Raw genomic sequence first — 14,898 nt, 5'->3', positions numbered from 1 at the left:
TTTAATTCAATAAAACGGTTTCAGAAGACTTCCAAACGCTTCCGGACGCTTCTGGACGTCCAATCGAAAACGACATAAATTTAAAACTCGTTTGCTAAAAAACATTTTTTTTTTAATTATGGCAGTCAAATACAAATAACTTTTTTAAAGAGTCATCGAAATTTTTAAGCCTAGTGCGCAGCTGATGGGAAACGAAAAGTTTTTAATAGGGGTATTCATGCAACCAACGGTGTAAGGTCTTGGTAAACCTGGTAAATATGCGAAACAAGCAGGTCTAACCCATTAGTTAGAGCCGACATCAGCGATTTAAAAAAAATTTAATATCATATTTGCACTATCCTTATTTTTTGAGAAAAACTAAAAATGTAGTTATGTTAAATGTACGTATAGCATTACGTGAGTACAATTTAATCAAAATCGTTAGAACCGTTTTCGAGAAAATTGCAATACCTCGAACACGTTGTATGGGAGGTACATGTTCTAAGCGAGATATTAAAAAACAAAAAAAAAAAAACAACCTTGGAAATTACGAAAAAATCATCTGTACTAAATTTCAAGTCCAGGTAGGGGTACGGGTACTTGTATGGACAAAATTCCACACATGGATATTGATGTTCCAGTTTTAATTTTTTTTTCATACAATTACCCGTACCGATACCGCATACCCTTCCGGTGTGGTCAAGTCATTAAAAGCCTGTTTTCACTAAATTATGTCAGTTCGAATTTAAAATTTAATTTTTTTCCTTTGCGATTTGACATTCGAAATGATATAATTTGGGAAATTATCTCATTTGGGCTCTAGTGGAAACAGGCTATAAGGCTTGACGTTTCGCCATCTTTAATACCTGCTTCACGTTGAACGTGGAACTAGCTTTACAGGCGCTTCAAAATGATATAAAAAAGCCTTGTTCTTAAAGCATAGTACGCAGCTGAAGCGAAACGAAAAATCTTGAAGTCTCCAAAGTCAAAACAGCGAACATGTTAACAAAAAAATACCTTCGGGTATTATAGCAAAGTAAAAAAAATACAAATAAAAAAATTCCAGAAAAAACATCAGAAAATTTTAATCTCGTTTTCCTTCAGCTTAAACTGCGAGTTTCGTCAATTTTAAACGTCATATTAATACAATTAAAAAATAATTCCATAAAATTTGCAGTTCGTTGAACAAATCAAAGTTTTGACAGCTGTTTGAAGAAACCCTTCAAGCAAGAAAACGGAGTTCAGAAAAGACACTCCGACCGAGAAAAATGGGGTTGCACTCACACACTTACAACTTTTTGTGTATGAACACAAAGTAGGTGAGTTTCTGTTCGTGGTTCGTGGTAATTTTTGCGAGGTTTTGTTCTCCTCAAATGTTTACCACTTCTGACAACCCGTTTTGTCGTCGTTAAACTGCATTTTATACCAGTTTTCAGCTTAATTTTTAGCTCGAAGTCATGCTATTCTGATCATTGCACATCTATCGGCCCATGTTGTGACTGAGTTACATCGACTTTTAATGTTGTTTCTATACCCTTGGATATTGCGCAAATAACTGCTTACTAAATTTTAACTTGTGTTTGTTTTTGTCCCAATGCATCGTTGGTTTCAGTCTAATTCAAATTCTTTTATTTTCCACATTTTTTCCGCGCCTAAAGATTTTTCACGACCCGTTTTCATCCTTACAGGTTATACACAATCAGATTTATTGACAGACACAATTTTGAGTCCAACAGACCCATGCAACTCATCATTTATTAACATTTTTGCTTTTGAACCTATTCAGATGAGCCAAAAAATATGCTTGATTTTATGACTAGATTTGGTCTAGCTACCGTGTGAGAAGAACGGTAGGCCCCAAGACAATTTTTTTTTTTCTCCTAAACTAAGCGCATAAAGATGTTCTCTCGTTACATACATAAAAAAGATGTGCCATTGCATTAAATACCAAGACAGGCCAAATGTAAAATGAACTAAAATGTGAACCTATTCAGATGAGCGGCAGTGTATATATGACAGCTGTTTGAAGAAAAACTAATGCAGAGTTAAATGAATTCGTTTGGCAATATCCTGAAATGTAGCATAGCAATTTTCTTGTTAATAATTAATCATTTTATGTTTTTTGTAGGTTATCTTCTCCGGGATTTAACCACCACCAACATTCAACAGCTACATAATTATGCAATAATTTGTTGAATTATATCGAAGGAAGATCATACACCACTCCAGCCGCTGGCCAGTACAGGATATATCAACAGAAAATTATTAAAATATGTGTTTTTGTTTGTGAAAATAAAATGAAAATTTTTTAGTGAAAAAAAAATAAATTGTGTTCTTTTTGTTGTTGCAAATGGTTTCAGGTGCCAAACGTCATTCCTTTTTTCAATTCCTTTTCTGGTAGGTTTTCGCTGCTCCGACTCGGGTACGTCTTCGGCTCTGTTTTCTCGGAGAGGAGATTTTCACCACACCAATACATATGCAATCGACATTGCGGTGATTATAATTTCCATACTAATTTGAGCCGCCGTGGGACCCGTTTCGTAGTCGAGGTCGGACTCACTTCGGAGCCGATTCGGACCGAGGTCGGACCCGTTTACTTGAAGGGTACTAATAATTTTCGAAACGTAACGTGAAGCTAAAAGCGTCATTGTGAGCATTCTGCATAGTTTCCTTTGTTTGAACTTTTGCTTTGAAAAAGAGATCTGTCAAAGCAAAGTGACCTTTTGAAGCGGCCATAAATTGCCTGCAAATCCCCGGAAATTCGATACTCATCAAAGTATGGATTGTCACTTTTAACTTTGACAATCTCTGAAAATTCCTTATCCCGCTTCCGCATTTTCACCAAAACCCATACCGCCTGTATTGTGTGTGGACCTTAAAATATAACAACCTGGAACGCAAACCATTGAAACGTCAACAAAATATTTTGACATTTTGATATCTTTTACAAAAATTTACTTCCCAAAGAAATGTAAATTTTCTCAAGATTTTATTAAAATTCTGTTCCTCATCGTAGTTAATCAAATAATAAAAAAGTTAGTTCTTTAGACAAAGAATGGACAAAGATTCAGACAGCACTGTTACCTCTCTCGATGAAAACACTGAAAATTTCTGCAACAATCCAACGCGAGACATCCTAGCCGAAGGCATAATCAATTTATTCAAGCCATCCGTAGATCGCTTAGACGAACGAATAACTGCTACTAGAGCAGCACAAGCTGAACTCAAAATCCAATTGGATGCTTTAGCCGATCAATTGAAAGAAATCGAAAAAGCTCAAGCGACAATCCCCGAATTTTCGGACAAAGTTAAAGAACTAATCAACGTCAAACACAAGGTCACTGTTATTGCAAATATTCTCACAACTAGCCAGGAGCGACTTAACAATTTACATAAGCTAATCGATAAGGAGCAAGAGCGAAGAGCTGCTCTTCTTGAATCCGCAATTTCATCGAATATTTAAAAACCGTCCCCAAAAACATGGAAACCCCACATTACGATCATTTAACTCCGCAAGATTATGAAAAGGTCTACGAACCTGCTGAGGATACGTTTTTGCTTCTCGATGCAATAGAAGATAATTTGGAATACTTGAAATCTATTCAACCGGGAATTTGTGTGGAAATTGGGTCTGGCAGTGGGCTTGTCATCACAGCCCTCTCACAGCAATTCCCTAATGCAGTTTGCTTGTCAACAGACATCAATCAGTGGGCTTGCAACACTACAAAGCGAACTGCTTTGCGAAATCAAGCATCTGTGGATCCAATACGAACTAATCTCTTGGACAATATCAGAGACAAGCTCGTAGATGTATTGCTATTCAATCCACCCTATGTGGTAACCACAGACGATGAGCTCAATCACAAGGAGAGGAATTTTGATTCAGAAAAGACAGACAATAATTTGATTTATTCATGGGCAGGTGGTGTAGATGGTAGACGTGTTATTGATGCTCTCATTGACAAATTAGATTCGATATTATCCCCAAATGGAGTGCTTTATTTGTTGGTGTTGAAGGAAAATAATCTATCTGATATTATAAGTAAATTTGCATGTAAACAATTTATTGCAGTTATATTTAAGGAAAGACGAATTCCTGGTGAACATTTGTTTATTTTAAAAGTCATACGCTTTTAATTCTATGTTTAATTATTTGTTTTTTTTTTTACTATTTTTAAATAATTTTTTGAAATATAGTTAGACATTATACTTACTGCTTTGTACATATATTTTTTATTTTGTTTTCTTTTGCAGTTGGAAATGTAAACATATTTAAATAAATCATAGAAATAATAACCAAGATTAAACTCGGAGTAGGAATTATTTCTTACAAGAAAAAAACAACAACATAAACAAATGTTGAACAGAAAGAGACGCCATATAATTTACTGTTATGAGAAATTTCATAAAAAAAGGACCAACTAGAGGTGGGCAAGAAAATTATTTCCCTACTCGTTATTTTTGGGTTTTGCGAATTTCTTTCAACCCCTTTCAATCGTTACTAAGATTCGATACTTTTTATCTATTTTGGAAATAAAATAAGGAGTGGCATATGAACATCCATATCTTAAAACGATTTTATATTTGGAGATAATTTGTTTTCAATGAACAAAAGGGTTATGTACATACCGGGGGTGGATTCTATAAAAAACGAAACGAAAACGATCATTCGTTTTTGAAAAACGAAAGCAAATTTGCGACAGATACAGAACAAATTCTTTCGTTTTTCAAGTTATATGAATCAAACCGTTCGCACACACGAAAACGATTGTTCGTTTTCGCCATACAGAATCTCAGCCCAGAATTTGTGTTTGTTTGAAATCCGACGTAAATTTACATGCCCTATTTCATAGATGATATATCACATACAATAAAATTTTCTGTTGTATTTATTTCCCCCTTTTCGTTTGAATGAATTGTGAGGTTAGGTTTCGTTGGAGTGTAGGAATTTTTTTTTACTGACTAACCAGAACGAAGAGTGCCCACTTTTCATGAGTCGATTTTAGCCGCACGATATGTCTTTCCACTAGGATTTTTCTATAGGTATTGTCACTTTTAGTCACCTGCGACCTACGTTCACATGAGTCGGAAAGCTTCCGCCGCACGACAAAAATCGACTAGTGAAAAGTCCCACAACAGAAACTAGCGTGGCATGAAATTTAAAAATACAACAAGAAAAGACAATGAATTATTATTTTCTTTGCAAAAACACAAAATATATTATGTGTATATTCCTTATGATTAAATTATGAACACATAACTCCTATTTTTATACTTTTATGCCGACTTTTCACGAGTCCATTTTAGACGCACGATATGTCAGTCGACTAGGATTTTTCTATGGGGAATGTCATTTTAGTAGGCAATGTGAAATCGTGAAAAGTCCCCATTATTTAGTAAATAAATTTTGTTTACAGCAAAAAGACTTGCTGTATAAAATGTATCAAAAATTCACACAAAATGTATTAAATTAATGTATGATAAATTTTTTATGAAACAGTATCATACAACATCGGAATACTTCCAGTCGATTCTCCGTTCATACACTGATGTATGACAGTTCGCTGGCTGAGAATCATAGGGTTGTATGTCTGTAGCGGTTTCCATAAAACATACATACAACCTTATAATTCTCGGCCAGCGAGTTCTTCCTACACGGCCAGCGTATGAAATGCCTCACAGCTGTTTTTGTGATGAAAAACCTCCCAAAAATCAATTTATCTTTCACTAGAGCCCAAATGAGATAATTTCGCAAATTACCTCATTTCTAGCGTCAAATCATATAGTAAAAAAAAAACAATTTGAACTGACTTAATTTGCGAATTTATATGAAGGGTTCAGGCGAAAAACGTCACATGTCCACTTTTTGTCTAAAATAAACAACTAATGATGAGGTCTTGTAGTATTTACTGAGCACTATATCTAATGGGATCCTAACTTTTATAAAACAAATTTAAGCCTTCCTGAAAATATAAATAAAATTTGTGATTTTAGTACTAAGTTGTATGGAGAACAAAATTTTAAAATGAGTTTTTCTCGAAATGTGCTGGAATGAACTTATGCTGTTTTTCCCCTGGACCCTATCATTTGTGCTGTAGTGAAAACAGACTCCCATCTTTTTTGAGGTTCTTGTTAGATGTGAGGTTTTCCAGAATATTATGTACAGAAATAATGGCAGGGTCGTTACTAAAAAAACAAAAATATGGTGGATCAATTGGGCTAACATATTCATTTCGATTATTTTTTTAGAACTTCAAAATAAGTCCAAGTTAACAGGCCGCATACATATGTAAGGAGATGGTCTTCAAGTAGGAATATAATTAATTATTTTCTAACAACCCAATCTCAATAGATGTTCTCTAATCAATTATAAATAGTTACCTGTCTTAAACAAAAGGTGTTGAAAATATAATTTTAAAAAATCAAAATAGCTGGAAATGGTTTTTCTACCTGTCTCCTGAAAAAAAGAAGCTGCTTGATACTAATTATATTTTAATAACACAAATTACTACCTGTTCTCTGATGGGACACACAAATATTATATAAATGTACATAATAATCAAATCAATAAGTCAGTTACAAAATATCTTTCAGTGCAATAACAATACAACTTAATTCAGTGAGAATTTAAATTATAATTTTATAAAATTTGTAAAAAAAAAATTAAATACAACGAGAAATCTTCAAACCTGCAACAAATAATACAACTCGCTAGGTTACTTTATTTTTTTAAACAAACGAATATCTCAATTGCTCATATCTATCAAACAATACAGCGCCCAGTTTATGGCATTTGTACAGCGGCTGTCTATCAAACATTTGACATTTTAACTAATTTTTTTTAATTGTAAATACATGCCATCCCAACATAGCAAACGAATAGAAAATTAGAAAAGAAATTTTCAACTTTAATAAATTATACTAAAAATTATGAGTAAATTAATAAATTATTAAACAAAAAAAAAGTTTGTGAACAATTGACTGAGTTCATAATTGAATTAATAAAAAAAATTTCGTGAAAAACGTTCTGTGAATTGCTAAAAAAAGGAACAGAAAAATCGGAAAAAATCCTCCGGTTTATCCGCTGAGTTGTCAATCTTTTTTTTCTCACCAACGCAAAATATTGAAATTTTATTTTGGTCAAAAAATTTAAAACAAAAAAAAAAACGAGACGAAATAGAAATTTTCTTCGATCCAAAATGGAATCAGCCCCATCAACGGATGTTGTTTATCAAGGAATTTATACTTTATTTAATAATCCCAATTCCAGAGACAAGGAGAAAGCCTCGAAATGGCTAGAAGAGTTTCAGAAATCGGTTTGTACCTATAAATTTCATTTAATCGATTTAGATTATCATTTTGTTTTTGTTTTTTTTTTAGATATACTCATGGACCATAGCAGATGAATTGCTTCAACAAAAACGTGATCTGCATTCGTGTTATTTTGCAGCCCAAACCATGCGTAACAAGATTCAGAATTCATTCAATGAGCTACCACCCAATTCGCACGACAGCCTCCGAGACTCACTGATTGCCCACATCTGCCAGATAACCAGCGAAACAGATCAAATCATTGTGACTCAATTGTGTTTGGCTGTTTCTGACTTGGTCCTTCTGATGGCTTCTTGGAAGGATCCAATTCTATGGCTAGTTGAGTCGTTGTCAAAGCAGCAGGAGACTGTTTGGCCTCTAGTTGAAATACTCACACTAATCCCGGAAGAAATAGACTCACGTTATTTGCGATTGGGTGCCAATCGGCGTAAGGAAATCCACAAGCAGCTGGAAGAGAGCGCTGGTACAGTGAATGAGTTCCTTCTGGCTTGTTTGTCGACTTATATGCAAAATGAATTCATCCTCAACAAAGTTACGAGATGTTTCTCGTCGTGGATTGGCATTCATGCCATTCCGTTGAAGACGTTCCCTGAAAGTCCGTTGGCCAGACATGTCTTTAATATGCTAAGTACGCCGGATACAACAAGGAAGCTGCATGACTCGGCAACAGAATGCCTTTGCACAGTACTCGGATGCATGGAAGGCAACAATAATCACTACAATGTTGACCAAATGCTTGAATTGCAGATATTCAATGGAGTTTTGGCACTCGAGAATGCTTATCACAATAGCATTGCCCATGAAGATGCTGAGAAAACTATTAACTATTGTCGCATATTTACAGTTATGTGTGAATCTTTTCTGATGCTGATGGTTTCGAATGTAGAAACTCCACATTATTCTGTAAAAGGTCTCGAATTGGTTTTGCTGTGTGTGGGGCATTATGATTATGAAGTGGCTGAGATAACTTTCAATCTGTGGTATCGGCTGAGTGAGGAAATATATCAGAAGAATAATGATGCATTGACGTTGCATTTTAAGCCTCATATTGAGAGGCTGTTGGGGGCTTTGTATCGACATGCTCAGATGGATGTGGATCATGATGGACTTATTGATGAATCGGATAATTTTAATGTAAGTACATTATTAATTGATATTTTCCTTTTTATATTTTGTTTTTCTCACAAAGAGTTAGGTTTTTTCATTAAAGTCAAATAGTTAATTTTACCGAGGATTGGGTTTACTACTCAAAGAATAGGTTTTGAATTTTTAGAGATTTTCTGGTGTATTTTGATTTATTTCAATTTCATTATAGCGTGACAATCACAAGGGATCAATAAAAAAATATTTCAAATATTTCCACTCTTTCATATCAGGCTGTTTTTGCCTTTTCTAATTAGACTCTTAATTATTATGTTTCAAATATATAAAAGAAAAACCTCAAAAATATAATCGAAATCCCTACATTTCTAAATAAAATCACATCAATGTGAGTTCTTTCTTTTTCATGTTAAAAGAACTTGTTTCTAAATTGATCAATTCATGGCTTAAATCTGCAAATATATTTTTAGATCTGATCAAATTTAATTAATTTAGCAATAAAGCTAAATCGGTTTTGATGTAAATGCACTTCGGCTCTGTATTTATCTTTCAGTTGAAAATATTAAGTAAGTTTGCATTTTACGTATATTTTTAGGGAGAGCTTATTCCTAAGAATAAAAGTTTTTTTTTTTATATTGAGACTAAAGTATTATAATATCGTGGTTTACATTGCTAAAACTTTGTGAAAATAATAATTTAATCCAGAGGAATACATAAAGTTGCTTGGAAGCATTAGGATACAATTTTCGACACTCATCAACTACTTGGAGGACACATAGCTTTTGCTCATCCTTTGTTAAGAGATTATTTAAATCTGTTGTTTATTTCTGCCATGTCAGTTATGATCTTAAATTATTGGAAATTTTTTAAGCCTTTCTTTTTCTATCAGTATGTATGAAGTACATATACTTCTGCAATCAGATTCTCTTGATTAGATATGAGATAATCACTTGCTCCAGAGTCAAATATTTTTGTTCGTCTGGATCTAACCCAGAATAGAGTATTTTTTTTTTTTTTTAATTTTTAAGTAAAAAAGCTAGTTTTAAGTATAATGTTGTATTTTGCTTTTTTTTATTTTATTTTATTTTTTCTGCTCGACAGAGTTTTTTGCAAACCCTGTGAGAAACACCTAATGTGCAGCATCAAATTCAAGACGAATCGAATGGATGCTCTTTCACATCTGCCTTCAATGATGATTGGGAGCATCTGGCGTCCTACCTAAAGTTTTCCATTCCCTATGCCCGGTACAATTCAGATTCATCGAGTTAGTTGAATAATATTTGTTCCGCTGCACTGAGGATCCAATATTATAAGGACAGAACACAAGTTCTGCCCTACTTCTTTATGATGGCCGTACACCGTTGTGAGCCGTACCAAATAGCTTCTTCTACCCAGTCTCCGGTCAATCTTCAGTTAACTGTCTTCAAATTCAAACCACATATCGTTGGAGATGACATTCAAGCTGCGCAGTTCATCGTAGATCATGTCTCCCACAGTTTCTTGTCCCATTTGGTCTGACGTTGATTCGTTTAACGGTTGCTTCTAAACGTTTAGTTTATAAGCTGTCTAAGCAACGCTTGATCAATAACTTGTCATTGGACAGCTCGTACAGTTCGTCTGTTCAGATATTATCCTGCTTACTACCGCAAACCGGGTCATACATCGATAGCAAGAACTTCTTTTTGAATACAGCATGGAAGTTTTCATCCGCCAACAGAATAGAACTGGTGTGTTTTACAAAGTATCTTCCTGGTACTTCGCAATAGCGCTCTGCCCAAAGTAACAGCGATTACCAAGTGTTATCCTGCTTTTTACTTCTGCCTTCTGTGTGTTTAATCGTTATATCGACTGTGACTCTTGTAGATACCAGCTTGTACATCATTTTCTCTTCACTTACGACAAGACTCCATGATAAAAAAAAGACACTTAGTACTTCCTACCACGTCGATATCCTCAGTTAATCCTGAATCAGAAGTTCCATAGTGATTTTGTCTTGGAAAAAGGTATTTAGTGAATTTTTTCCTCTTTCACAACTTTGTTCTTGTATCTCTATCTTAGAGGTCATGGTATCTCATTAAACTCCAAAATGTTCGCTCCACAGAAAACGGGATTCACCAATTGGCAGAATTGTTCATGCTTTTGCTTCTGTATTAGAAGAAGTCTGGAGGACGAACTGTTTCGATGCGGTTGATTTAGAAGCATAAAATATTCTTCTTTTACGTTTCAATGATAAGTGTTCTCTACCACAAGCTTTCCAGCTTGAAGTATTACCAAAATAGCTATTAACCCTGCCAGAACAATACAAATTTCGAAAGTATTTAAAAATTAAAAAAAAAATAAATATCTCTTTCGTTATTTTAACATGTTTTATTTTTTTGTTATTATTCCAGGACTTCCGAAGAAAAGTTTCGGATCTAATCAAGGACGTTGTGTTCATCGTTGGATCGGGAGCTTGTTTCAAGCAGATGTTCATCACATTGCAAAATCCAGGCGCAACATGGGAGAGTACCGAATCGGCTCTATTTATAATGCAAAATGTTGCTAAAAACATTATACCGTAAGTAACAATAACTACAAGATTAAAAAAGAAAAATTCTAATTAATCTCTTTATTTTCTTCAATAATTTTAGTGACGAAAATGAAGTTATACCCAAAGTTGTTGAAGCTATTCTAAATCTTCCTGAAAACACTCATATCGCCGTACGTTACACTTCCATCATGCTACTCGGAGAGCTATGCGATTGGATTGAAAACCATCCAGAAGTCCTGCAAGCAGTTCTAAATTTTCTTCTATATTGCCTTCAGCAAAAGAATGGCTTGGCAGCTGCAGCTGCCATTGCTCTCACATCGATATGTACTGCCTGCCGTCAGCAGATGAGTTTTCATCTCAACGGTCTCATTGAAATTGCCCGCAGTTTGGATAGTTTTGAAATATCGAATGAGCTTGCAATTGGACTTTTGAAAGGAATTTCATTGATTCTAGAGAGATTGCCACGTGACCAACTGGAGCCAGGCCTGCGTGAAATCTGTACCTTCCAGCTGAATCCATTGGCTCAATTAGTCGAAACGGGTAGTTTGTCGGTGAAAAAAGGTGAACGTACAGATCCAGCATACTGGATTGATAGAGCTTGCGCAATTATCAGGCACACAAACCCAGATATCCAAGCGGACGAAGTGCATCCTACATTGCAAATAATCACAGACGCATGGCCATTAATTTCGAGAGTGATGGAGAAATACCAAAGTGACTTGCGAATAATGGAACGTACTTGTCGTCTGATTCGCTACTCTGTTCGTATGGTTGGCAAGCTTGCATCACCACTCGTGGAACCACTTGTAAAGCAAATGGTTTGTCTGTACGTCGTACATCATCACAGCTGCTTCTTGTATTTGGGAAGTGTCCTAGTTGATGTGTTCGCCAAGTCGGAAGACTGCATTGCTGGTTTGCTGGAAATGCTGAAAGCATTCATCGAACCCACATTTAATATGTTACAGGTGGAGAACGGATTGAAAAACAATCCTGACACAGTAGATGACTTTTTCAGATTATGCTCCAGATTTATTGAATGCTGTCCGGTTCCGTTCCTGCAAAGTCCTCTAGTAACACCGATATTTCAATGCGCACTCTTAGCATGCACTTTGGATCATCGGGAAGCCAACTCATCGGTGATGAAGTTCTTTTGCAATATATTGCGATGGGGTCGCACCACATACAGATATCCGGAATGTCGTCCACTAGTCAAGAGCATTGCTCAACAAAACGGCGAAGCTCTGGTCATGAATTTGATTCACGCCTCAGTGTTTTGCTTGCATTCGTATATGATGCCAGACGTAGCCGAAGTGTTGATGGAGATTAAAGCAGTTGAAGGAGAGAATATGGAGGCGTATCTGAAGCGAGCACTGGATGCATTGCCAAAGAAGAATAGCGGTGGTTATGTGACAGCAACACAAGAACAACTCGATGAATTTAGTAATACAGTTTTAAAGTAAGTTTTAATACTTTTGTTTGTTTCTTTGAATTTAAATTAATCCAAGTATTTTTTTTTTTTTTAATTTTTACTTGCAGAGCGGAAGAAACAAAAGCAGTGACACTAGCTCTTAAAGTATTCACCAGATTATTCCGATGAAATTTTATTTTTAATTTTTTTTTTCAAAATTTTGAGAATAGAATGCGTTTGATTTCATTTCATGTAGACTATTAGATTAACTAATAAAGAAAATTGACATGTTTAAATCTAGTTGGTATTTTTTTTTTTTCAAAACCAAACAAAAGTTATAGGTATACTAAAGTGCTAGAACAAACATCATGCTTATGGGGTTTTCGTTTGGTACAAAAATCAATTTATTTTTTGATTTAGATCTGTCAAAAAACTGATTTTGACAATTTTTGCCTTCGTTTGGTCAAAAAAGAATTGATTTATTTTTTGATCTTAGATCAATTTTCCAGATCTAGATTTTTCGGCACATTTACCCCTCTTTTACTAACACCACTATGCATTGTTACTGTCTGTTAGAATACTAATTTGTTTTATTCACTTTGCTATTTAATACTGTAATGTTTAATTTTATTTTAATTTTATCTTTGATAATAATTTCAATTTGTTTATATTTAAATATTTATTTAAATAAAATTTTCCTCACTCGATTTCGAACTATCAAACAATAAACATCGTTTTGCTAGATTATTATCATTGTCATCCATCTGTTCGACAAGTTTTTGTTTCAAAAAAAGAATTAAAATAGTTTTGAATTCAAATAGAAGTAATTTTAAACGAATTAATTTATTCGTGCAGCTAATCTTCGGATATATTTTGTGTGTTTTTTCGATTTCCCAGACTTCAAAATTATTTACAAACTCTAAAGGCTTGGAGGCGCTAGTTTCTTCTGCTGTTGACCACTACGGCGCTTTTAGTATAGCCTCCAATCCAAAATACCAAACTCAGTTGTTAGCAAGTAGATTAACCAACTACTGTATTGTTATTTTAAGTTTTGGTTATTTGAAACAATTTATATACATAGGTACATACATGAGAACATGTATGTAACAAGGAGCCCAAAACGGAAAAAACTAAAATAAAAAAGGGGGAAAAATATTTTTGATAAAAAAAATCGACTTGCCAAATGCCTGGCAACGCTGCTTTTAACTAAGAATAAGAAACTTTCTTATCTTTTCTGAATTATCTTTGGCATCCACAAGTTCTCTTTTGCACTAAATCGTAAACAAAACTATTTTGAATTTCCTTTTTCGTATGTTTTTCTGTTATTCTTAAAACCAGCTTCGTGACGAAAGAGCTTTCCCGTTTTAAACAAAATAGTTCTTATCAGAAAATAGAATCTAATGTCGTTTTCTTTCACTCTATTAAGGAGTACTCTAAATTTTTACTCCTTTTTCTGGAGTGAAAGAACATAATGAGAGTAATTTTTTTTTATGTAATTGTGTGTGTGACAAGGCAAAAATGGATAATTTCTTTGAAAAAAATAGTGATAACAGGCCTAGGGAAAACATTTTATGAATTGAAAAGAAAAATTAATATTAATAACATATGAACCATAATGCACGAAGACGGAAGGCGCAGAAATCATCTTCCAATTTCCTTTTGATTTTCGTTTCGGTGCGTCACGCGCTTCTACACGTATTTTTTTCTTTTTGAAGACGCAAATTTGAGTTATTTTCTTTGGTTTTATTTTGTTCTTGCTTTCGTATGACGACTTCTACAGGAAGACGTAGACGCACGAGATGCACATAAGAACAAGAGAGAGAGAAAGATCGATTTCTCCTTTGCTCTTATGTGCATCTTGTGCGTCTACGTCTTCGTGTAGAAGCAGACTATGTATTTTAATTCCAAAAAAAACAAGATCAAAGAGAAACGTCAAAAAGAGTCACAAATTTTTTTACCGGAGACTCACGGTAGAAAATCTTCCTTCCCTTTTTTTCGAACTTTATTTCTCCTTTGCTCTTATGTGCGTCTCGCACATATATATATATTTTTCATTATGCTTCTGATCGGTTTTTTTCAGCCTAATTGACACACACCCTTAGTTTGATTTTATAATTGTAAAATTAAAATATCCCATCAACGCAGAAAAATGGGATTTTTTTTATATGGCACAGGATTTTTTTTTATTGATGAAGAACACTGGCGGAAATATTTTTTTATTTGGTTATCAATTAACGCAAAAATGGAAGAAATATATCTGGCGGAATATAATACAGTAAAAATATATTCATAATGGTTGTTTTCTGTTAATAACAAAAGAGTTTGAAAGAAAAACTTTTCGCATTTTTCAATTTTCAAACAAAATTTTAAAAAGTCAAACTTCAAATTCATAAGTGTGTGTGCAAGTGCGTGTGCAAATCGGTGTAACTCTGACTAAAAATGTGGAGTAAATCCGGGGTACTCCGTAGTACTAAAATTACTCCGGAGTAATTTTTTTTTTACACCTTTGTGGCGTCAAAGAACACAAAACCTTCAAAAGTGCAAAAAT

At 34.2% G+C, this 14,898-nt stretch overlaps 3 protein-coding genes across 3 annotated transcripts; all 3 read left to right on the top strand.

Moving 5' to 3' along the window:
- The first annotated feature begins 2,905 nt into the window (after positions 1–2,905).
- LOC129918292 (SNAPIN protein homolog) lies at positions 2,906–3,442 on the top strand. The gene has a single exon (XM_055998759.1). It carries the CDS (start codon positions 3,035–3,037, stop codon positions 3,440–3,442), a length of 408 nt encoding a protein of 135 aa, XP_055854734.1. The 5' UTR covers positions 2,906–3,034.
- A 17-nt stretch (positions 3,443–3,459) lies between these two features.
- On the top strand, positions 3,460–4,131 carry LOC129918286 (methyltransferase N6AMT1). Its single transcript, XM_055998746.1, has one exon. It carries the CDS (start codon positions 3,460–3,462, stop codon positions 4,114–4,116), a length of 657 nt encoding a protein of 218 aa, XP_055854721.1. The 3' UTR covers positions 4,117–4,131.
- A 2,697-nt stretch (positions 4,132–6,828) lies between these two features.
- On the top strand, positions 6,829–12,650 carry LOC129905503 (transportin-3). The gene is made up of 5 exons (XM_055980972.1): positions 6,829–7,295; positions 7,360–8,445; positions 10,803–10,969; positions 11,043–12,398; positions 12,479–12,650. Exons 1-5 carry the CDS (start codon positions 7,179–7,181, stop codon positions 12,537–12,539), a joined length of 2,787 nt encoding a protein of 928 aa, XP_055836947.1. The 5' UTR covers positions 6,829–7,178; the 3' UTR covers positions 12,540–12,650.
- Positions 12,651–14,898: the final 2,248 nt, after the last annotated feature.

The sequence above is a fragment of the Episyrphus balteatus genome, chromosome 1, assembly GCF_945859705.1.
Source record: "Episyrphus balteatus chromosome 1, idEpiBalt1.1, whole genome shotgun sequence".
Lineage (NCBI taxonomy): Eukaryota > Metazoa > Arthropoda > Insecta > Diptera > Syrphidae > Episyrphus > Episyrphus balteatus.
The sequence above is the reverse complement of the archived record's forward strand: the minus strand, read 5'-3'. Positions and strand labels throughout refer to the sequence as shown.

Coding starts and splice junctions, on each gene's coding strand:
- LOC129905503 (XM_055980972.1), top strand. CDS start 7,179: ATGGAATCAGCCCCATCAACGGATGTTGTTTATCAAGGAATTTATACT. Junction 10,970..11,042: donor GTTGCTAAAAACATTATACC/GTAAGTAACAAT, acceptor CAATAATTTTAG/TGACGAAAATGAAGTTATAC. Junction 12,399..12,478: donor TTTAGTAATACAGTTTTAAA/GTAAGTTTTAAT, acceptor TTTTACTTGCAG/AGCGGAAGAAACAAAAGCAG.
- LOC129918292 (XM_055998759.1), top strand. CDS start 3,035: ATGGACAAAGATTCAGACAGCACTGTTACCTCTCTCGATGAAAACACT.
- LOC129918286 (XM_055998746.1), top strand. CDS start 3,460: ATGGAAACCCCACATTACGATCATTTAACTCCGCAAGATTATGAAAAG.